Source organism: Onychostruthus taczanowskii, unplaced genomic scaffold (genome assembly GCF_017590055.1).
Source record: "Onychostruthus taczanowskii isolate IOZ18803 unplaced genomic scaffold, ASM1759005v1 scaffold63, whole genome shotgun sequence".
Lineage (NCBI taxonomy): Eukaryota > Metazoa > Chordata > Aves > Passeriformes > Passeridae > Onychostruthus > Onychostruthus taczanowskii.
This window is the reverse complement of record NW_024504012.1, coordinates 527,198-551,891: the sequence shown is the minus strand read 5'-3', so window position 1 is coordinate 551,891 and position 24,694 is coordinate 527,198. Positions and strand designations below refer to the sequence as shown.

The 24,694-nt window shown below is 38.7% G+C and overlaps 1 protein-coding gene across 2 annotated transcripts in view; it reads right to left on the bottom strand.

Moving 5' to 3' along the window:
• RABGAP1L (RAB GTPase activating protein 1 like) overlaps positions 1 to 24,694 on the bottom strand; it is a 219,036-nt gene that overhangs the window by 181,981 nt on the left and 12,361 nt on the right. For both annotated transcript variants that reach the window (XM_041420094.1, XM_041420095.1), the window contains exons 2-11: positions 17,653 to 17,819; positions 16,729 to 16,918; positions 15,170 to 15,380; positions 13,004 to 13,178; positions 12,072 to 12,232; positions 11,503 to 11,613; positions 7,764 to 7,830; positions 6,408 to 6,510; positions 5,321 to 5,487; positions 1,397 to 1,541 (exon numbers count right to left, since the gene is read on the bottom strand). In XM_041420094.1, the coding sequence (XP_041276028.1) occupies positions 1,397 to 1,541; positions 5,321 to 5,487; positions 6,408 to 6,510; positions 7,764 to 7,830; positions 11,503 to 11,613; positions 12,072 to 12,232; positions 13,004 to 13,178; positions 15,170 to 15,380; positions 16,729 to 16,918; positions 17,653 to 17,787 (1,465 nt within the window). In that variant the 5' untranslated portion in view covers positions 17,788 to 17,819. The remainder of the gene's footprint in view (positions 1 to 1,396; positions 1,542 to 5,320; positions 5,488 to 6,407; positions 6,511 to 7,763; positions 7,831 to 11,502; positions 11,614 to 12,071; positions 12,233 to 13,003; positions 13,179 to 15,169; positions 15,381 to 16,728; positions 16,919 to 17,652; positions 17,820 to 24,694) is intronic.

Here is a 24,694-nt window from a genome sequence, read left to right as displayed (position 1 = left end):
TGTGCCGCATTCACCACATTCTGGAACAGTTGCATTCTTTCCAATAACTGCCATATTGGAAAAAAAAAATCATTTCTTTAAACTCTACCCTATCAAACAAGTCTCAGAAATCAATTTGGCTCTACAACTCTCACATCCAGCAAGGAAAAGAGCACCAACAGCTGAATTATGCTACACTGATGCACAAGTTCCAAAGGCCAAATCTGAACTAATTCTTGCTATGAAGAGCAAAGCAATCCCAAACACCAATGAAACAGAAGAAATCCTTCTGAGAAAATAGCATTTTTACTATTCAGAAGTGGTACTAGATGCAAAGGGGGCACTGACACTGATGACCTGTGCCTATTCCCCTCCCTTTCAGGAATCAGATCAAAGTTCAAGGAGCACCTGACTGGGGCTTTTTGCAAGCTTGGTGTCACCTGGGATATGTGGGGGCATTTGGCTTGTGAGAATAACCACGCCTGCCTGCTCCAGCCTCTGTTAATCCCAGGCTTCTGACTCATATTGCACAAGCTAAAACCCAACACTTACCAATAACAAAGAATCAGGGAAGAATTTTTCCACAGTAGTGAGAGAGACTTTTTACAGTATTGACAGAACACTGCCAGAGATCTGAAGAATAGCTCAGTAAAACAATCACAATTCCTGGTAGGTCAGACATGTAGATCAAAAATGGCACAGGGAGAGCCTTTTCTGAATGCTATGGGCTAACCCTCAGAGCACACAGAGGCAACAGCAGGCCAAAGGCATTCAAACAGATAAAAACAAAACAAAAAATTCCACCCACCAGGAGGACAAAAAACCCAAACCACCAGTGGGAAATACACTGAGGTATGTAAGCTTTGGAAGGGGCAGGCAAATACACTGGGTCCATGAACTCCAGCAATTCCCAACTGAAACAGGAGATATTTTAATAAACCCCAGATAGAAGTGAGGGAAACTAAATCACATGTTAAGCAGACTGTTAGGGGATGAGGAAATTCCCCATGTGAGTCTGTCAGGGATTTTTTTTTTATTTGTTTTCTTTAAAAACAGGCATTTAAAACCTGCCATTTCAAAGCATAATTTCATGCTGTCCTCTTTAGCAGCACAGCACATTCAAGGCAAATGACTTCTGACCAGAAGAAAATACTTTTGAAAAGCATTTTCTAACCTGCTGGCAGAGCACAGGTGCCTCAGCAAGGCATTTGGAAGCACACAAAGATGGACACACATCTGCTGCTGCTGCTACTGAAGACATCCAAACCATGGCTTGGCAAAAATACTATTACTCCTAATAGAAAAATATTGGTGATCTTTATGTCCAAAGCAGTTGCATTAAGAATTGAGTAAATTAACAGCAGAAATATAATAGTATACTATCCATGGAAACTGTTAAGCGCTGATTTATCCTTACCTTCTTCTGCCTCATCCTCCTGGGATGACATAGGCCCTCCTCCACTTGTTGGGGTGACTAATTCTTCCTCTCTGGCAGATTCTCTTTGCAGGCTGACAACTTCATAAATTGCATCTCCAGCACTTGTATGGCTTTTTCCTTCAGACTAAATGAAAATATGGGTATGTATTAGGTTGAAAAATAAGGCTATCAAAGGCTAAACAATAGTTTGGTCAGGACTGCCTCAGATTTCTTTGCCTTGGCAAAAATAGATGGCAGTATCTGACAGTTCTGTTTCTCTCAGTTTTGTAGGTAGAAAATATAAATAAAACTGCATTATTTCCAAAGCTGCCTCTTAACAACCATTTTCAGTCTTGTTCAGAACAATGACAAAAAAACTTTCCAGTTTAAACCGCTATAATGAGATTAAGTCAAAGAGAAATCTCAGCTAAAGAAAAGATGAGAGAACAAAGAGGAAAAATATTGGAGTAAGTAAAACAGGAACTGAATGCCTGAGGATGGAAAAATAATGGTAGGAGTTTTTTCGTAGGTAAAGGCAAGACTACAGAAGAAACAAAACCTTTCTCTTTTGAAAAGCCTTAAATTGTGAAAAGCTCTTTTTAGTCCTTTACTCACTAAAACCCAGGAAAATGTATCTTTCCTCAGCAGAACACAATTTAAAATACACTCATTCCAATGAGAAATGTAATGGAACCCCATGGCAAGGGGTCAGGAACTAGATGATCTTGAAGGTCCCTGTGAACCCACACCCCCCCATGATTCTATGGCTTTCTTATGGAAAAGAAGTCCATTAACTGTAGCAGTTAACTACAGTTTAAGCAGTTACAAGTTTTAAAATACAAAGAGTATTAGTTTTTCCTTTGAGTTACAGTTATGAATTATTTTTCAGTGACATGCAGTGATTACTATATTTTTAGAGAATTGTATGCAACTGCAAACTAATGATGGTATTAAATGAAGCAGCCCAAAATGTTGTGCTATTTTTTATGTTGTGTATCTTGTCTATTCAGTTAAAACAAGGTAATTTTCAGAACATACTAAAATCATCAAATTAACCACAGAAAAATACACTGTTTCAGTAAGAGTACCCTCAACTTGTTTGGAAAACAAATATGATAAAGTTGAAAGGCTCCACAATACCTGCAATGGAGATATACACAAACTGCTGACCAACACCTGCAATTTCAACCAGCTGGTGAAGTTATGCAGATAAGCAGCTTAAACAGGGACTGTTTGGACTGACACAATGTAAGTTATTTTATAGTGAGAAACCTTTCCTCATTTACTTCAGATTAATAATTGAGACCCACTTCCCTTAAAACAGATGCTCCAATTATCAGCCAGTTTTGCTGACTGAATTTCTCATTAAGTCGGTTTAATGAATTTTGGGGTGTAGGCATGAATAGCCTGCATTTTGTATAAATTAAGCAGGATAACTTTAGAGCCATTATCCCCGTTTTATTCTCACATAACACCACTACTGGGTAATTGCACAGTACTCGGTGAAATCAATCAAGTATTGATAGCACTAATGTTATTAAGCATGGGTATCTATAGCTTTTATTTTTGAGAGAGTAAGGCATGAGATACTGTGGGTTTTGCTAGACGTTAAAATTATTACAAGTCTTCAGCTCCTCGCACATGTTCTGGTTAACTGCAAGACCTACCTGTGTAAAATTTAAAACATTTGATTATTGGTTTTCTCTGAAGTGCGAACCCACCATTACAAGGAACATGTTCTAACAATGAAAATGTGCACAAGCAATACAATAAGACAGCTAGAAAGAACGATCCTAAATGACACATTAACTTGCATTTCTGTCAGCTTTTAGCATTCTTTATACGTGAGCACACCTTACCCGTCTCAGTTCAGACTATTAAATGTGCCTGAATCCTTCCTCAGAAGGGTTATGATTTTTCTATAATCTACTTAATGCTCAACTGCATTCTCAAGAAGTTCCCAAATGGCTGATCCCACCACCATCTGCAGTTATTTCCCAAGGAGTAACAGTGCCCCGAGGTACAGGATCTCTCTAAGGTATTGGCAGGAACAGCTACTGCAATGCAAGCTGTCCAACTGAGAACTGGGGAAATAAAGACTTGTATCAAGTCACCCAAACAGATCCTGGCAACCACAATCAGGACCTCATCTTGCAGAAGGATCACCAGGACTAAAAATATTCCTTTTCCAAAGATCTGCACAACAGACTCTGAATTTTGCAGCAGGAAGAAATGCACGTGTTTCTTCAGGGAAGAAAGGCATGTGTATGTTTGTCACATTATAAGGGGTGAGAAAAAGAAAGCATCCAGATTACTCAATTAAAAATTGTACAGTTGCAAGTGATTTAAAAGGCAAGCTGAACTGATAAGTACCAAACACCTGAGAGTAGAACACATTCAAATGTATTTTCTTTAATGTCAAAATGCAGATATTCTTATTTGCATGTAACAGCCAGCTTTCTCAGATTTCCTTAAATTACAAGTTGCTATGCTAATCTCTAGAAGAAATACAGAAACAACATTGCTTGAGATTTATTTACTCCCTAAGTGTTAAACACAGCAGCAGTTTTGCCATGTAACATCAACACAGTTAGGTTTTTTCAGACCTATTACTGTGCCCCATAAAAAGATGGTAACTCAAATAGTCCCATTAGGCTTAGTAAAATTAAATCACTGCTCTTTGGTTCCATTAGACAAAGATCATGCACCACTGTTCCGATGCCCACAGTACAACTGGCCTCTGCTCTTCACTTTTGGAGCCAATACCAAGACTTTGGATGATCTGTCTTTGGAGAAAGCAGGTGAGCAGTGGTTGCAGGAGGATGCAGCTGCACATCATTCTACAGTGAATGGGCAGATGTGGCTCTTGTATGCACCTCAGCCAATGCCAAAATCAGAAGGGACTTGAGCTCCAATCATAACAGCCTCACTCTCTTACACCTCAGCATCAGGTTCCTTTGTCTTTAACAAGCCAAATTCTTACAGCCATCTGCCCTCATACTGTAAATGCCAGCAGCCCTTTGATTTTACAATGAACAATTATAGAGCCATTTCCCAATTCTACCAGTCAAGTGGACTTGCTTTAGCTGTCTTGCTTTAGAGATGGTAGAGAATTAAAGAGAATTCAATAGGCAGGTTCAAAATAGTTTAAGTCCACAAAACCAATGGCTTACAACTCATTACAATTGTTTACAAAGTGTGCTGGGTTAGAGCTATTTCCTTCACAGTGGCTGCTTTGGGCTTCTGCTGGAAACATCTTGACAATACAGGGGAGTTTCAGCTCTGCCCAGCAGCTGCTGACACAGAGTCAGGGCCTTTGCTGCTCTTCATGCCACCCCAGCAGCAAAAGGGCTTGAGGTGCACAGAAAGCTGGGAGGGGACACAGCCAGGACAGCTGACCCCAACTGACCCAAGGGATCCTCCAGACCATATGGCATCACACCTGGCATGTAAAATGAGAGAAAGCAGGAAGAAGGGGGGGATGTTTGGAATGACAGCATCTGTCTTCGCAAGCCAGTGTTACACTGTTTCCCAGGGGATGGCTGAGCACCTGCATGCCCAAGGCAAGTGGTGAATGAATTCCCTGTTTTGCTTCGCTTGAGCACATGGCTTTTGCTTTCCCTACTGAACTGTCTCCATCTCAACCCACAAGTTTTCTCACTTCTACTCTGCTGATTCTCTCCTCCATCCCACCATGGGGGAGTGAGCGAGTGGCTGTGTGGGCCTTATTTGCTGGCTGGGGTTAAACCATGACACAAAGGCACAAACTATACACATGCTACTTAATCCTTATGCATTAGAGCATCCCTGAAATAAACAGTTAAAAGGAACAAGCTGCTAAGGAGCAGGTGCCATACTAACTTTTATAAAGGCCAAAAGGACATATGAGACAAATGTTCTAAATAAAAAAACCAAAGGTATTACCTGTTTTAGCTTCATATAGAAAGTTTCTGTGAAGGTTTTCCTGCTGAAGTACCAGAAGCGTTCATTGGCAGGATACACACGCACCACGGTCTCCAGCAGAAACCTGACTGGCTCCACCACTTCAGTAACAACCATGTCCACAGCCACAGTCATGAACACACGCTTATCTGAAACACAAACACGAGAAAAACTAGTCACAGCTCAAATTTATAAACTCCTCTTCCAAGTGACAATCCCGTTTCATTAATGATTCTATTGCACCTCTTTTATTTGTCTGAGTTCTACGCCCTCCATGCCTATTGCACAGAATGAAAGTGTGCATTAACCATGTGATAACTTCAAAAATAAAGACATTATGTCCTTTTTTTAAAGACAGGGGCAAGACATCACGCAAAGAAAACACCATTAAAGTACACAATCCCCATCAAACAGAAGGAGCATGCAGAGGATAAGGGCACACTGCGAAGTGTAAGGAGTTCTGTTACATGCCACTAGAAATAATGTGGTGTGAAAATCCATCAGCAGGAACAGTGACACTGGCTGCAGGTATTTGGATATGCCTTCAAGCAAATGACCTGGGTTCTGCCTCAGGACAGGAAACAAACTCCAGATTTATATTCCTAATTTTTTAATCCCATCAGAGAATGTAAGTTCCAGCAATAAAACTCTGCTACACAATCAAGCACTTGAAAGCATCATTGCCAGCTGCCCCAAGTTGCAGGGGATGAAATTTGTAATCAGCTCACAACTAGAAAGAGGAGAACCCCAGTGCCTGCTATGCATACTGCTTTGCTGAGTACAACAATTTGCAAATGCTTAGAACAAAAAAATTCCAGCAAACAGACAGGCACATCAGCCCCAAACACTAATGTAACATCTCCAAATCAGCACCACACTGTTCTATGAACAGTTATTCACAACTCTGTGTTGGGCATGTTTATACAGAAAATTCCTAGCAATGGACTCTTTGGAACCTAAAGTTTCATGGGGTGAAATGTTTCATAGGCATGCACCGTGATGGCCAAGAGAAAGTGCATACACCAAACCCCTGCTGGGTAAAACAAACATACAGATTAGGTACCACTACCTTTTGGAGTTTCCTCATTAAGTACTAGAAACATGGGTGCATTAGGATTCCACATTCCTGTAATGACATAAGCCTTCCCATCAGAGCTCTTTCCCATGGATTCCTAAAAATAAAATCACACAGGATTGTATTACAGTCATGGTTTCAGATCAAAGGGAGGGGCATGGGGATGAGAAACGGTTTTATGAACCTTAAAGAAAATGAATTCATGAAATGAAATATTACTAGTATGAAGCAAGTACATGCTTCCTGAAATTCTCAGGAACAATCCCTATGGATGACAGAGTTCTGTTTGGTAGCCTCTGTAGATAAAATGAGACTGACATTCCCCTCTGCAATTCAGTTAGAGAAATAAGAGTGACTGAGTTCTCCAGATTTAAATACTGAGAAAGGAGGATGAAAGGAAATCACAAATGTCTGTTTCTGTGCTACAGTCAAGAAACAAACTAACAGTTCATTGCAGCAGTTAAATGGACCTGGAATGTGAATGTAAATAGAATTCAAGGTGGAGTAAGGACAGGAATTCAAATATAGTAAAATGGTGTTGTACAGATTTGTAGGAACAACAACGCTCAAACTCATTACAATTTACTCAGTTTTATAATCAAATAATAAAAAGGGAAAATCTGAACTGATCTCAGCAAATAAAATCAGGAAAAAAATGAGCTGAAAAATACAATCAGGCCAATAAATGAGTCTGACAGCTAAAGACAACTAAATACTGATGAACAGAACCAGCAGCATAAGCACAGAAATTAACTAGGCAAAACCACAAAAGGTCTGATGGGTTTAACTCCCAAATTTGCCTTAAACCAGGACACTCTAGCACTTCATAACTTGAAAATGGCTGTATTATCCACAGAGAGAAAGTAAATTGGTATTATCACAGAAAGGATCACATTGTTTTGCAGTTCTTTCAGACACAACTCTAAGAAATAGAATATTGTAAAAGACAAGTGAATACTTCAAACTCTGGGCAAGAATTTAAAATCAAATGAAGGAAACAAAGTTTTCAGCTCCTTGGAAAAATAGGAGCACTGCTCTGGCACCCAAATATGAAAACAATTATTTGCTCTAAATTTTTAGGGAACATGCTTAACATAACACAGAAAGCTCAGTTATTTGTAACAACCTAATCTTTGTTTCATTAATTGAACAAAAGTCAGATGCCACAGGTTTTGACATGAATTGAAATTATTTGTCCATCTCATGATTGTAGATATCAAATCCCAGGATTTAAGAAACAAACAAAGCAAAAAAGATATTAAAAGCTCATTTTGCTGCAGTTTTTTTTTTTTTTTTTTTTTTTCCAAATGACCTTATCTTATTTAACAGGTTATTAGGGCTAAGTATTACCATGTCTAGTAAATGCATGTCACTGTTCTTCACATTTCGTCCAGGGCTTAGCAACATCCCAAAGCACCTGTGAAGTTTATTTAAAACAAAACAAAAAGGAAAAGAAGGACATATATTAGCTTTTAACAATAAGAATCTTTGCTTGAACATAATGGACAGCCACCTACTGCTTCTAAGTTTAAGAGTACCTTTCAGAGAATTGTTTTTTATTGTTATGGCAACGCTCAGGAAACAACACAATACATGTTACAGAAAAGACAATGAAATTATTTTCCAGAATGAAGATGGCAGAAACTAGCATCTGGCCTGTGAAAACTCAACTACTCCTAAAGACCATTTATAATAATGAGTTCGAAGATACCAACAATTCCTATACATTAATGATAGAGACTGATAGAGGAAACAATTCACTCTTCTCCCCAGTTCATTTTAAAAATTGTTCTCATGCAATCATAGGAAAAAATACAAATTCATTCATTCTACCATTCATAATAGCACTGCTGCAAAAAATCATATAGCATCATGGACCCTAAAACCAAGAAATAACAATTTGCTGAATTTTAAGACTTCATTCTTCATTTTTTTAAATCTGAATTTGTGTGATATATAGGGCCTTGAAGTCCTGTCCAATCAATTTACAAGAAAATGCTCTTGATATTTTTAAGAGAAAAAAAACCCCAACAAAATAACCAACCCAAGAACGTCCTCAGACATTCAGATTTTCAAACTTCCTGACTACCGAAGGCACAAATCCAGGTCTGAGGTTTCTGCAAATCATCTGTATCCTTCTCCTCTTTGAACATACTCCATTATGAATAAAAACACCAAACAGAATTATGCATGTGCAACAATCAGCGAGCTGTCTTGCACGGGTTCTTGAAAAACCTTGGATCTCAAATGAAAACAGAAAAAAAATTGAAAGTAATTGCTATTTGAAATACTATGGAAAATTGGGGTTGTAATTAAGTTGGTTTTGCTGGAAGAATTTTTCTTCTGTTTGGTTCTCTGATAATCAAACTGCTTTTTCTCACTGACTTTTAGAAGTAAGTAATATGCTAAACAATACTGCTTGGACATATGAACACCAGCAACTAAAATTTTAATGATACTATTAACTGTAAAAGTCTCAAAATATGCAATCACTACCCCACCTAGCTTTCTCCTATTACATTAGGAGTATATGTCTTTCATTTTTCATCTCATTACACTTAACATCCACAACAGTATTTTCCATTCTCCATAATCTTTCACTACTAAAATAATAAAAATCTAAGTGGTAAATAAAGCAGGAGACAACTATTTTGATTTATCTATATCCATAATGCAGTGCCATGTAAAGCACCCAAGGCAGCTCAGATCCAGGATTTGGATTTAGCCACACAAACCAGATTCTCTGAGAGACTAATTCAACTGGGCAGAATCTAACAGCACACCTACTACTTCTTGTTCCTGAGGCAGAAAGAGCTCAGAGAGAGCTACCATTGATAGTAGTAGGGGGATCACCAGCTCAACTGCCACAGAGAAATGCAAGGCCAAGATGCAGAAGCAGGTCAAGTATTTGTGCCTTTCAAAGACAAGAGCTCCCAATGCTGCTCCTGCTGTGCATCACACAGATGTACACAAGTTCTGATGCATGACAGCCAAAATTTTTGGGAAGTATGCTTCCAATAGAATGGGAGTCAGGAACAAGTAACCCCTGCCTCCCACAGAAGCACACTTATGATGCCTAGCAGCATCCTGCTGCAAGAAGAGCCAGGGCTTCTCTTCCCTCTTATTTCAAAGAGCAAAATCAGTTCAAACCAAGTCAGGACCCTCACTTGCAGAAGATGGATTTTACAGAAACAGTTGTCAACACATTCAGCCTCTAACATCAAGGGGCTCAACCACACACCCAGGATTTAAAATGACCTGCACAGGTTGTGGGCCTCAGTCCCACTTCAGAGTTGCTGGATTTCTGCACTTAAAGGTGGCTACTGAGCAGCTCTGTGCAACTGCACATACTCCACTACTTTCTAGACCAGAAGAAAAAAAACAAAAGAACTGTAATCATTATTCACTAGTGTATATTTTCATTTATAAAAATACAAATGCTACCATGGATAAGGCTGATAGTATTAAGTTAACACTGTGACAGGGCAAGGGGGAATAGCTTCACATTGTCAGAGGGCAGGATTACATGAGACATTAGGAATAAATTCTTCCCTGTGAGGGTGGTGAGGCCCTGCCACAGGCTGCCCAGAGAAGCTGTGCTTACTCCAAACCTGGAAGTGTTCAGAGCCAGGCTGGACAGGACTTGAAGCAATCTGGTCTAATGGAAGGTATCCCTGCCCATGACAGAGCAGGGTGGGCTTTAAGGTCCCTTCCAACCCAAATCATTCTGGTATTCTGTGACCTTGTAGAGTTTCCACTACTAATGAGAAACCAACCAATATTTTGTAATGCAGTTCTAAGGATACCAGCGTAGACTTTAACCTAAGGTATACCTACATAACTCAGGATTCACTCTCATGCATGACTGGTAGCAAAACATACCTAAACATCATTGTACTGAGAAGAGTGTCAATCCTTCCATCTCTGAGAATGAAAGGCTATTTCACTCTTAAAAACAGCTTCCTTAAAGGTCCTGACCATTACCCAGAATTTTCTTCCTGAATCCTACAAACAACTGAGACCTGACATTCCCCATAGTGGGACTGAAGCTATGTAGTGCCACACATGACTCAGAAATGAACACCATCTCTTCGGCTGCTTTGATCCAAATAAAAACTGGCAAAATCCAGGTCAAACAGGGCACAAGAGCAGGAAGGGCCAAAGTAATTAATGAGTGTAACTTTCTGCACCACCCTGACTCAACCCCTGGCTCTGTCTGAACATCAGAAGGGAGCACTTTCTCTCAGCAGCAACCAAGTCTGATCGCCTGAAACCACGACAAAAGATTTTTAAAATCTTTAGACCAGGGACCAAATTTTTTCAGAAATATTTTTTTGCATTGTAACTTCCACTTTAAAGTACTTTTGAAGGCACATTAAATTTCTCAGAAGTTCAGTCTCATGTAACCCACATTCATCTTTCATCAGTTTTGAATTTTAATCTTACCAGGGGTAAGCACATAAAATGATTTACAAGCCTGTGTATGTCATTCCAATTAAATAACCTGCACATAGAAAAGCTTGTGGTGATAAAAATAACATCACCAATTCAATATTCTAAACATCATCAAAATAAAAACTAATTAAAAGAAAGGTAGTTTTACATTGGGGAGAAAAGCAATAATCAAATGCTATTCATAAATGCCTCATTAATTGAATCCTGAAGGCAAAACTGTTTAAATTAAAATTATACTGAAAATAGTTGGGTTTTTTTAAGTAAATGAGTAGCAAAAGCCTAATTTTACAACACAAACACAATGATAAAAATTCTACTGTACATTCCTTGTCTAAAACTTTAGTTTCCATTCTGAAGCAAAAGTCAAGAGATCAGTCAGGTTTTGGGAGGGTTGGGTGACAGGTGTTCTTGATTCTCCTGTTCTCCTGAATTTCCTTTTCCCTAGAACTGAATTCTCCCAATGTTACTCTTTTGCTAAGATTGCCATCTGGTGGCATTAATTCTGTTGTGCAATCATACTTTGTGTTATTGGTACATTTTTTTCTATCGCACAACTTGCCAAGTCAGAGAAAACTACATTAAATACCAATAATCCAATAATTTAACCTTCATAATTTTTGTAAGATTTTTTTACCTTTCAATGGCCAGTTCTTTGTTTGAAAGTTGCTGAACTGTGATCACCACCTTCTTCTCAATTCCCTGTTTAAGCTTGAAGTACAATTTATCTCTATCCTTTGGCACAGGGCTAAAAGAAAATAAACATCCTTCAGCAGGTATAAAACATTAATTGTTCAATACAGAAAAGAGTTTATGCTTTCTAAATTTCAAATTAATTCAAAATTCATTAGATTAAAAAAAAAAAAATCAAAAGAAACCAATAGACTGTATTTACTCAAGAACCTTAGTTAGATTAAAGTTTTTAAAAGACTTCTCACTATCTTTTCCATTTGGAAAGGAATCCATTGAGCATCCCTAAAAGAAACGATGCAGTGAAAAGAAATTCACTTGAAGAAGTTATCCTGAATTTTTAACTTTTTACAGTAAAGAAAACTAACATCTAAAGAGCAGCTTCCTATTTACAGCATGTCTGCTCATGAAAAGAGGTCAAATGAATTTTGTTGCAACATAGTAGCTGTGCATGTGGAAAGTAGCTGTGGGCTTTTTCCAAAGAGATTTCTGCTTTTCCCTTTCCATTCTGATTACCTAAAATTTCCTTTCCCATCATCTTCCTTGACTTCTAAGGAGACACTGAAAGTGTACACATCACTGTCTGGTGTGGGAAGAACAAAGTCCTTCACGTGATCAGATGCTTGTTTGGAAGAACGCTTGAATGCTGTGGAGAAACTATACAAAATTCGGCTGACCTGCAGAAAAGCAAAATCATGAATATCTTATTAAAAATAATGGTGTTTTGAATGAGGCATTGTGATGTTTTTGAAGGTCAAAAATCACTGGCCTCTTATACTGAACACAAATCATGCCTCATTACCATAAAGCACTCAACATCACGTGTTTAGTAACCAAGCCATTTCAGTAACAACATCTCCTATTTCCATTCCTGATATGTTCCCTGCTCATGTCATGCTCAGTGAGTTAATATAAATTAGATTAGAGATTAGGAATGCAGCTCATTAGAGGACCTGCATAACGTAGTTCTGAAGTTGTGTTTTTAACAACACAACATACAGCTTGCTCTGGCAGATGTCAAAACCCAAGGAGATTTCTCCTTTTTCAGCCTCTTTTTCCACACTAAAAAGTCCTTTTCTCCCAGACTGTCACACAGTTCTTCCTAAAACATCTAGGGGAGAGTACTGTAACATGGTTCTTTTTAATTCCAAAGGTATACATTGCAACTTCAGTATGAAACATACCCAAATGAGGCCTGCAAAAGCCCCAAATGAGGCTTTCCAGATCTTTCCATTACAGTGCACTTCAGAATTTTGTTTAAATATTAAAAGCAAAAACTTAAAATCATAATAATATTCATGTATGACTAGCTGCACATTCTGCATAACTCATTCATATGTGCTAACACATTTTTCAAGGCACTATATACCATTTCCACATTGGGAATGACCTCTTCAAACACTGCTTGAATCCTCTGTCCCAGTCACTGCACACCACAGAATACTTACAGCTTCTTTAATCTCACAGGAGAAAACATGGATCTGGAACTCTTCTGTCCCACAGCTGCTCTCAGTAAATGCAAAGCAGTCACTCTCTGAAGTCCCATTTTGCCCCCTCACACAAAACAACACCTTGTAGATGGGAAATGAGGCTATCTCCGAATTGCTCAATTGGTTAATTATTCTGGCAAGAAAAGGAACAGGGAAGATCGAAGGAACAGGTCAGTAAAACAGACAGGCCTACCTAAAATGCTTTTCTGCAATTAGATAAAGAAGGATCTAAACTCCAATTACTGCCAAATTCAGGTAGATGAGATGCGCAGCAGGAACAGAAATGCTATGCTTGTCAAATTTAGGGTGTAAATGTTCCTGGTTGTAACATTGACTTAATTTCTTTTATATGCCATAATACAGATACAGCACCTCTAGATCAGACAGTAAACAATGGCCATTGCTTGTGAAAAACACAAAAGAAATGCAGAAATCACAGAAAACCGTAAAAATGTGATTTGTATACAAAGATCAAAGAAAATGCAACACTGAAAAGAAATTTAAATATCTTTTTAAGAAACAGTTAGGAAAAAGATTTCGGAATCAACAGGACTATACAGCTTAGCAAACGTTGCCACATTCAGGTGAATATTTAGCACAGATCTAAGACTTCACCCAAAATTTTAAAACACTCTCAAACACAAAACCCAAAGAATATTTCAGAAACTTAAAAGCAGGAGTGGTGTTTCAGAACAGACTGTTGGAGAGTGACTTTTAAAGAACAAATGTTCTCTATCTTTTCACTGCTTGTCCATATGTACATTCATGTCAAGGACCAAAAAATATCAGTCACCTAAAATCCCAAGTCTGTAATAATAAAAATATAGGCCTAGTCTAAAGGCAAGAAGGGCCCTGGGAGGATTCAGCACTCTGTAATTTTGGTGGGACATAACTGGAACCTCATAGGACAAGTATTCAGACACCAGGTATGAACACACTCCTCAAAGCCAACACTAGTACCACCTAAGCTTTGATGGAATGTGTTATGTCACATGTGGATTCACCTTTCCAGATCTATGCAGGTTCTTTACTGATCTCCTCTGAAATTAAAGATCAAAGAAACCTGCTGTTTCCCTTGGAAAACAACCCTCCTGAATGGCCACACTGAGTACAAAAAATAGGCACAGAACACATCTTGTGTCTGGGTGACTGTTGCCATTGTAGAAGCATACAAATGAAATATTTTTTGATGTTAAATGAAACTCAAATTGGGTTCAAAGAAAAAAAAAGGAAGAAAATAATACAGATTCTTGAAGGTCTTTCTCTTCCTCCACAAGATGATAGTCAATATATAAAGTTGATGTTAAATGAAACTCAAATTGGGTTCAAAGAAAAAAAAATGGAAGAAAATAATACAGATCCTTGAAGGTCTTTCTCTTCTTCCACAAGATGATAGTCAATATATAAACACAGCTCAGGCCAAGAAAGGAAATCTAGTCATATCCTTCAGATACCTTGGTATCAGAGCTTAAATATAAACATCTTGGATATTGAGATAGTCTCTACTTCTGGGTGAAAGAATGCTACAGGTGCATGTTTAATGCATGCTAAGAACCTTTGACTCCCCCACCACTCTTTATTGCAGACCCTTCTCACATGGGGAAAGTAAATATTTTCCAGTATCTGGAGACTGTCAGCACTGGCATCATGAGGCAGACATGGGTCAGAGCTGCACAGCAATGGCTGGAAGCAGAGACTGGCACCTCAACTCTGAGACATAGATGGCAGAGTCTAAACTCACACTTCTACAGCAAGCCCAAGGCTAGAAGGACTCCTGCAACACATGGACCTTGGAAGTGCTGACAAACTAGGAAGATCAGGAGAGCACAGGTATTATCAGCTCTCTCTTTCCATTATCTCTCTTATTATCATATTTGAACAGATATTGAGGTAGAAAGAGATGCTTTTGCTGACACTGTGTGGTAGCTGGTACCACCAGCTATGCACTGCGGGGTACATCTGAGCACACATTTTGCTGCTTCAGAGGAATTTCTCAAAATTATTTGTCTTCAGCAAGAACCTCAGGCACAAATCCAGCGATTCTACTTCCTTGTACAAGTAACAAAGCGAGAAACCTCTTCTTATGTGTCTGCTTAACCAACAAATTAAATTCTTGTGTGTTACCTTACAGAGCCTTCTGGAATGTTTGGAACATAGAGTGTTACAGGTAAAGGGGCTTGACTTGAGGACTTCATGTTTGCCATGGCATGTAGAGCTTCTGGTTCATTCCGTGGGGCTGACACCTTGGTACAACCCAAATAAGTCAGTTTGTTAAACAACACGCTGTCCTCTTCCAGGGGTTCACTGGGAGAAGATGGCCTTGGTGCAGAGACTTCTGAAAATGAAGAAAATGCTTCTTTAGCCATTTGCTTTTATTTCCACACATTTTTTCTTTCCAATGAGTTCCACAACAAAATTTCCTACATTTCCCAGGAAAGGACATGAGAGTAGACAGTTCAGCTCCAATAGCAAGAAATCCATTTGGCAGCTTAATATTACTGTGAAGTCAGTTCTAATCTAATTCATGTTTCTAAGGGTGGCATAAGGACAAACTGCATTTTGATTCTCTTTAGCACCACAGGAACACAGCACAGACATTCTGAACCTTTCTAAGCAGTCACAGAATCATAGAACATTAAGGGGCTGGAATGGACCTTGAAAATCACCTAGTCCTGACCCTTCTCTGTGCCCTGTTACTTCTATTCCTTTTTACTAGATACTGCCATAATACTTAGAATCATGAAGGCTGTAAAACTGAATTATTCTTGTTGGGACTGGAGTGGGGTGAGAGAAACAAATCTACAAGTATTTCTTTGTTCATTCATGCTAAGGATTGGGTTTTGTTTGAAGAATGTCAAACAAGAAGACAGTAAGGTAAGTTTCTCAGAAATACAGCAGACATGTAATTAAGAGAAGGGTGTTTCCATTTCATATGAACTATTTCTTTTATTTCCAACAGATGCTATGGGAATTAGCTGACAGAATACCACAGAAGTGCCCTGCATGCTATTGAGGTAAAAACAATTCTAGTTTAAAGCACGAAAAGATGACCACAGCCTTGTATCCCTAATAGATGTAACAGAACACATGTATTTTTATATTGCAGGTTTTTTGTATGTATCTAAAAAAAGCTATATTTTACTTAAAATATATACAATATCATCTACATTAAAATGTAAATGATATTTCAGTCCTCCTCTTTTCAAGAAAACTCCAAACACCAGGCAAGTACCACAATCATTCTTAGCAAATACCAAATCCTAAGCTAGCCTTACTGTTAGTTGGTGACAGCATCAGAGATGGACAGTTCAGTCCGTTTGCTCAGGGTGTATTTCATTTGCAGGTAGCACTATCCATGAACACTGCCCTGAAACTTCTTGAGCTCCAGCAGATCCACCTCAACTATCATCCACTCAGCAACTCATCCTCAATACCCAGCTAATCCTTGGCTGAAGGAAAAATTAACATTATCTTGACCAAAGCAGCTCAAGGTACCAGTCTGATGATCACCTATTCTTATCCATAATCTTCAACTAAAAATAAGAGGAGGCCCCCAGGTATTCTCCAACATAGTTCTGGATTGAAGTGCTGGAAAGCTTGATATTCATTTTAGGGTTAACTTGAAAATGCATAAAGAAAAAACCTGCCATGTGTGATAAAGGGGGAAAGCACCCAGTCAATACCTGTAGCAGAAGGGTCTAAAACAAGCTGCAAAGCTGGCTGGGCTGTTTGCCCTGCTGACCCATCTGCAGCTGCCTGGCCACTGCCATCACTGAACCCTTCTGGGAGTGCAGTGACACACTGGTCTTTCTCAGAATCCCGCAGTATCTCTTCCATTGCCTTCTCCAGCTCTTCATCTCCATCGGAAAATACCTGTAAGCAGAAGGAAATGACATTTTTTGAAGGGTACTTGTAGATAGATAGAATGTAGGAGAATAGAGATAGTGGTAATCTCACCCCTAAGGAGTTACAGCTGTGCTAATTATCAAGAATTAGGAACAGGCCTGCCCTTAATAGGCCACAGCTGGATCCAATTAGGAGGGGTATTGTAAAAGAGCAGGTTGGCTAGTCCAGAAGGTTTGGATGGACTTCGTTGGCTGTGCTGAGAAGGAGTCAGTGCTATGAGGAGCTGCCCATGAGAAATCACCAAGAAGGTATGAAACACTTGCAATAAGATGGCAACAGGTACTTGTAGCTTTACTTTCACTATTAGTTTTCAAATATATAGTTTTACTAATTGCAAAAGTTCAGAAAATTTGCTGAATGCAATGTAGTCCTACATAGACTAATTGCATACTTTTAAGACAACAGTCTCTGACCCCTCAATAAACAATATTAAGCTTTAAACTGAATCTCATACTTTGTAAAGTTCTTTACTAATGTATAGATCCACAGAATACAACAAAGCTAACTCCCAAATAAGTTACCAGAAGAAAACCTGAACTGCCACTTTTGGACAGATTTGTTTAATCCAAGCTGTCAATTTCACTAGCAGTCAGCAAGGACAAAAAATACAGTCTAAAACTCTCCTTAAGCACACACCAGTTATGCACTCTTTCCATCAATACAAATCTTGCTGCACATTTGAAAATAAAGTCATAGCAAACCTTTAGCTGTGGCTTGTCATGGTTTTCAGAGGCATCCTCAGATTTCTGATGAACCAAGACAAATTCTTCATTAATTAACGTGGATACGGTCTCAGGAATCCTGCTGGCTTTGCCAAATGATGTTTTGACTTCCATCTCAGGTCAGTATTCTCCTTCTGCACCAGAACCTAATAACGACAAAAAAAGAAAAGTTTTTATGCTGGACACAATATGTTAATAGGTATAATATAAACTTATTGTGGACTAATATAATACTTAAAATTATACTACTGTATTATACTGTATTTCTCAAACTCTGATTTCATTAGTATAAGGAATCTTGTGATTTTTAGGCTGGTGTTTAGAAGTCCTATGATTTAACAGCACTGCCTGTTATTTATGCATATAGATAACACATGAAGAGGGTTCACACTAGAGCTTTGACATCCTCTGTTTTTCATCTTCCAGAGCCTGCTACCTCTACCTCCCTAATTTGTGCCCTTGGCTCTCCCTCATACAGGCATTTGCCTGACCCAGAGTTCACAAAGGTCATGTGAAGATACAGATTACCTGAAGGCTAATTTCCCAAAAACTGCATACTAAGTGTATGCTCTCCACATAAAAACATTATTTAGCAATCACTTATGTTAGGGGCTTTTGTTATCCATTCTATCTATAGGTGGTGAAGTCAAAAGTGATACTAAACCACAATCAGATCCTTCTCACCTAATTTCCCTGAAATCACCTGCAACAGTTAAAATTAACCACACCATTTTAAAAATATAAACATAAGCAATATAAACATAAATATAAACAATGAAACTATAAATATTATGGCAACCAAGAACAAGTTTTCCCATTTCTGCACAAGAAAAAAAAAAACAAATCCAGAAACAAAGAGAAAGGGCAAAATAATGTTCAGCCTATACATTACAAGTTCATATAAAAATAGAGCTGAAACATTCCAAGCATGCCAGCATGAGGACACCTACTGTAGGTATCCACCAAATGAAGGCAGCATGACCTACATCAGAATGTCTTCACTCACTCCTTAGAGAATAAAGAGCTGAATCTTAGACTTTTTGTATTTTAAATGCATCTATTTTTATATTTTCTGTGTCAAAAAAGTGAAAATATATTTTCAGACTTTATAAAGAGCATGCACTTCTACACATGGTCTACTTCCATTCTAGTTTCCTGAAAAATACTGCTCTGAGTGCTGGGATGTATTGTGCTTAGGAGTCAGGGTTCAGGTGAGTCATACACAGCACAGGGGGAAAAAATCTGTGACTGTCACCTTTGAGAGGCTAGAAAGTGCCCAAGGAGGAACAGCTCAAGCCACATCTGCTGTGAGCAGGAACAAGAAGAGGTTAAGCTTCACCCTGCCCTTCCCAGCAGCACCAAGGAGCAGAACTGCACCACTTTTGCTTCTCTTCCAATTCCAACCACCCAGTGATCGAGAGAAGAATGCTGACTTAGGTCTAGCTAAAGGGAACCAGAAAAACAGCACATGAAAGAACAAAGACAAGCATGCTCCCCACCACTTTGAACAGGTGTTACTTATGATGTTAGCAGGAACAGAAAGTTTAGCAATTTCAAACCAAAAAAAGCAAGTGTGGGAACCAGACAACTTTCAATACTGTAGTATTTTCTATCATTTTTGAAACTACAATCAACATGCTTTTGCCTTTTCAAAGACTTGGCTTAGTCTAACTTACATGCAACTCCTCAGAAAACTCTTCCCTCTCCCTAACCAAGCCACAGTTTTACCCATCAACCCAGTGAGGGTATTACATGTAGGAATCCCAGAAAAAAGAACTCAAGTTCTTTAGATAAGTGACTTGTACAGCATAAAAACTCATCAGAAATCACCTTATAAAAAAGCCTCTGAACAATAGCTGGAATACTCAGAGAGTGGCTACAAATTTCCATTAGCAGTTTCACACACTCTGACACCTTTCACATCTCCAGACCAGCCACACACTCACAAGCAGGAATATTTTCCTGATAATTGATGTAAGCTGAGCTCTACCCAGCCCACATAATGGACTGACTGCTGCAACAGGTTTTGTTTCAATTTTTTTTAAAGCATCTTTGCTTTAAAGATTTTTTTGGCAAGAGAAAGACAAGGCTTTACCACACAAGATTTTAAGTATGTTACAAAAAGTTTATTAACCCCACGTATTTTTAACGAGTGTTGTAAAAACATTGCTGATGAGCTTGTTTGCAATAAACAGCAAATTAGCTCAAAATACTAATTTCAAAGAAAATCCTTTATATGAAAGCAAAGGTCAGCTACTACAGAACTCCTTGAAAGCAATGAAAAGCCATCAGTTATGGTCCCCAAAACCAGTATATCCTGAAGAATCTTTATCCTTGCAGTGACATCAGTACTGAAGAGAACAGCAGAAGTGACTGTCAGTCACATTAGGAGCAAAGGTCCAGGCTATCAGAGACCCCTTTTTCTCTCACTGCATACCTTGACAGTTTTTTGTGTTTTAGCCTATTTAAATTTAATTTTGGATCTTACTTATGGGAGAGTAACACAGACACTCCAATGTAAAATGGTTCTCCTTTATCATCAGTCAAATGCAGATTGCTAACATTAGGTTGTCACCAATTCTTCTTTCTGCAATGAAGTAAGAACCAACAGGCACCATGTGAACTATAAAATGTTTTCTGTAGCAGTACTTCAATAACAAAAGGAGGAAAAATGTACCATTTTTAAAGCCAAAGAAAAGTAGGATCATGCAAATACAGAAGCACACTGTCACACTAAATACTTATTCTTGCCCTGCTTGGGTAAAGGGAGTTTTAGAGAACTTCTACTTCCTAAATATTAATTTGAAAGTAATGATTATAAACGTTAGATGACTGGAGGAGCTCCTTATTCAAGTCAGATAAAAGCAACTGCAAGAAAGTGTATGGTATGCTGTGAAATTGAGTTACAAGGCCTTTAATGTGCTCAAGAGTGTACTCCAAGTCTGCCTTTACAAGCAGCTTAAATCACCACAGCCAGTGCAGACACACACCTTTTTCTAAACACAACTACATTAACTGGACAAATCAGCACCCCAGAACCCCTCATTCCAGTCCTTCATTACAGACTATTCCCACCTACTGTCAGTGTTCCCCTATCCCACTGCAGATTGGCAGTAAAACACAAACACAAGCAGATCAGGCATTTGGGAAAAGCTTTATACACCGTATTTTTTTGATCAGTCTTTGACCAAAAATATGTTTTAATGCCAGAGACAAACTATCATGACCCAGTTATTTCTTCAAACTAAACAATTTCAACTCTGACGTCAACTTTACTCAAGAGTATAGGTGTGATTCTTATGAAGACTACAGAGATTTACACCATCTTAAGTAGTAAGCTACCTGAAGAGAAAAATTTTCTATTTTTTCCTTATAAAGACACATACTCTTACTATTTCAGCTAAGCACTTTTGAGGAAAAGCAGTAAAAAGAATAAAAATCTCTCTAAAAGAATTATGCATTAAGGTTTTTTGAGGCAGAGAAAAACATTTGAAGGCTTTTTTTTTTTCTTTTGTAACAAGAAGAGAGACAAATGCATTCTGGATTTTCCAGTTACCAGCAGTGAGTGGATGGTCACTCTCATTTCCCTTTTGTCATTGGCTTTAGTCCTCTTTTTTACTCACCACCAAATTATTCACTTCAAACCTCCCTTTTCCTACACATGTAAAAATGACAGAATGACATACTAGAAAAAATGACAGCTGACATACTAGACACGAACAAAATCTAAGAACAGACTCCTACTACTAAACTCAAGCATCTCCTTTTTTAAATTGTCCTTTTTGAGGAAAAGTTTAAAGTTAAGAATTTAAGAATTTATTTCTGACTGCATTAGTCAGAACATATAGACAGCTGTTCAGTCTACACTCACATCAGGTTTACTCCCTAATGACCTCAACAGCTGAATGCTGGCTCAGAATCCTGAGGAATGAGGTTTAGCATTTGCTTTACCAGTTTAAAGCTTCTGGGAGGAAAGGACAGGAAAGAGCAGATCCAATGCACTTCAGCTACCTCAGCTCCAAGGCCTGTTCCTTAGCTTGAGCTGCTGGTGGAGTCCAGCTCCAAATGAAAAACACACTCTGTTCTGCCAATGCTGATCCAAGGATTGCAACCTGAGGTCAGATGGTACCTTCCCAAATCCTCAAAGCCAGGAGTCAGCGCAGCTCCTCCAACAGCATCTTCCAAAAGTTGACAACAAATTCTGCTGTCAATGTTCTCTTCACAGCAGGGAACACTGAGAAGTGTGTGAGGAAGTCATTGCCAGAAAAGAGGTACCTTGAATAGTCATGCTTCTTCCTATAGAGAAGGTATCTTCCCCCCATCCTTTGGTGAATATCACACACAAAAAAATCAGCAAAAAGTACAGGAATTTTTTCTTAACTGAGTGAAAGAAAGCCTACTATAATAAAAGAATTAATTTTTAAAAAATAAGTTTCAGAAAAGGTTTTCTGAGAAACAGATTTTAAGACCAAAGAACTTTTGAGATACAAATTATTCAGACAGTTTTAAGAGAGAGTGTGTGTAGAGGTGTGGTATGGTGTGTGGCTCTTGCTCCAAAATCTATTTTAAGCCATAGAGACAACACAAGGACTGCAGAAAGACTGTTGCTCTTCCCTGTGAGCTTTACGATGTAGTTTGGTCAAGCCAACCTCTCTGATGTGCATCAGCTCCCAGTGTTTTGCTTATACACAGCCCTGGATAAAAGGTAACTAAGCCATACCACTTGGACTGTCTTGGGTCCAGTGATCAGAACTTAGCTTTACATATGTTCAGTACGAAGCTGTGGAAGGCTCAAACCCAGCAGCTTCCCCACTTCATTCCAGAGAGGCATCCCATTGTAGTTCACTACAGCTGCCTTTGTAAAGCAGCCTAAGTGATTAAAGAGCAAGAGAAGGTGAAGAACAGTGATTCTAGAACAGCCAGGGGGATTCACACTGAATCAGAGCAAGGGACACCGGACAAAAACACTCCTGATTCCTTCCTCTGTAACTCTTCCATGTACTGACTCTGAGCCCAGACTTGCAAAAACACACCACAGGCAGAACACAAACACCTGGGCAGCCATGTACATCCATGGGATTGCAGAGCAACACAGGCCAAGGCACTGCTGGCAACACACGCTCATCATCACAGGAGAAAGAACCAAAGGCTCTGGAAAGCCACTGACTTTGCAGAAGGAAACTGCTTTGCAGACCTAACAGATTCAAAAAATTCCTCTGCAAACTGGTCTCCAAAAGTAAACAAAATTTTCACATGAATCAGTCTTCTGAAGCAGGTACCAAACATTTTTGTATCTACTTCCAGTTTGTTTTCAATAAATAGTTCAAAGTTACTGCTCTAGGTCAATGTTGGTCTGTAGAAAGAAAAAAAAAATCTTTTACTTCAGTATTATAAGCAGCAAAAAAAATTAGAAGATGTGGAGCTATGAAAAAACAGCAATTAAGGAAGATAAAGGTTGACCTATTTTCAGCAAGCAACAAGAAACATGTTTTGAAATGAAGTTTCTTACCTGCTTGGAAGAAGACAATCAAGAGCAGGCTAATTTGTATTTTCTTAACAAAGGAAAAATCATCCTGCATTACAGACAGGCTTGTATTAAAGGCAGACTTCAAGGCCATACAGTTTGCCTGACTATCTCAAATTACAAAAAAACCCCCAAAAACTGGGAAATAAGTTATACCTATTTCCAGAACTATGGTTCTTCAAGAGAATCTCTGGGACCTTTGTGAAGGGGAAGGGCCAACAGAGCTATGCAGAAATTAGTCTTCTGCTAACTGAAGTCTGAAGTAGAAATACACACCAAAAGACATGGTTTATTCCCTTTTTTGAGCTACAAGATACAGTGCATGACAGCAAAAGGAGCATTAAACTGACAAGCCTTGCAATCCCTCCATGACTCCGATTTCCAGATGACTGAAGTGGGGTGGTGACTCTCTAACACCCCTCAGGGAGCAGGACACGGACAGTGCCACACACACAAACACATCACCAAGGGTCTCAGCCACAGCATCTCCTTTTCAGATGTATCAAAACCGCATTAACCTGGCTCCCACCCCACAAGCTCCCTGCCTTTAATGGGGGGCACCTTCCCCAGAAAGCCACAAGTGCTGCAAACACGCAAAGCTTCACCTTTTCAATGCTTCTTCCCTGAAAGACTAAACAGCCTGATAAAATGTACCCTCTTCTCTACTGACTGAGTGACATTTGCAGAAGAAAGTTCTAGATGTCATAAAATCAGTTTGTTTAAATCTCACTGACCACAACAGCATGACAATTTCAGCTTTAATCCCAACTTCTCTCTGAGTAATCTTTTTATGAGAAACTGTCTCTGTGCTCATACTAAAAACTGTTGTATTATCCACAAATTGTTTCCCAGTCGTATATTTGGCAGCGAAACACTATGTAAAGAACATAATGAAAAAAACAAACAACCATTTATTTGGCTTACTGATACTATTTCCCAGGAATAAAATCAAAGTAATAAGCAACAGAGCTGTATCACTGTATTTTAAACACATACATATATGTAGATTAAAAAATCCTTATTTCCAGAAAAGCGCTATTGAGAACAAAAATCCCTTCAAATTAAAAAAAAAAACAACAAATAACAAAAAAACAAAAAGGCACAAAAAATCCCACAACTGGAAAGTAACCACTGGCTTATTTTGGCAACACTGTCTCCTCTGAGAAAGCAAACCCCCACTATGTCGCCAACAGCAAATAATTAGTCTGTTCGTGATGGCAAACTGTTTGGAATTGTTGTACTGGGTGCCTAGATACAGAGGTTTTTCCAGATCCTTTTACACTTCAATAGCCAAAATCAATGTCATAGCCAAAGAAGAGCAATTTAAGGAAAACAGAATCGAGAGAGAGCTACACAAACAAGAAAATATCTGTTCTCCTTCAAAAACATAATACATCTGCATCTCCTCAAATAAATGGTAAGCAGCACTTGTCAAACACACCTCAGTGAGAATACTGAGACATTTAGTGGAAAGGAGAGAACCAGCTTTCCTGACTT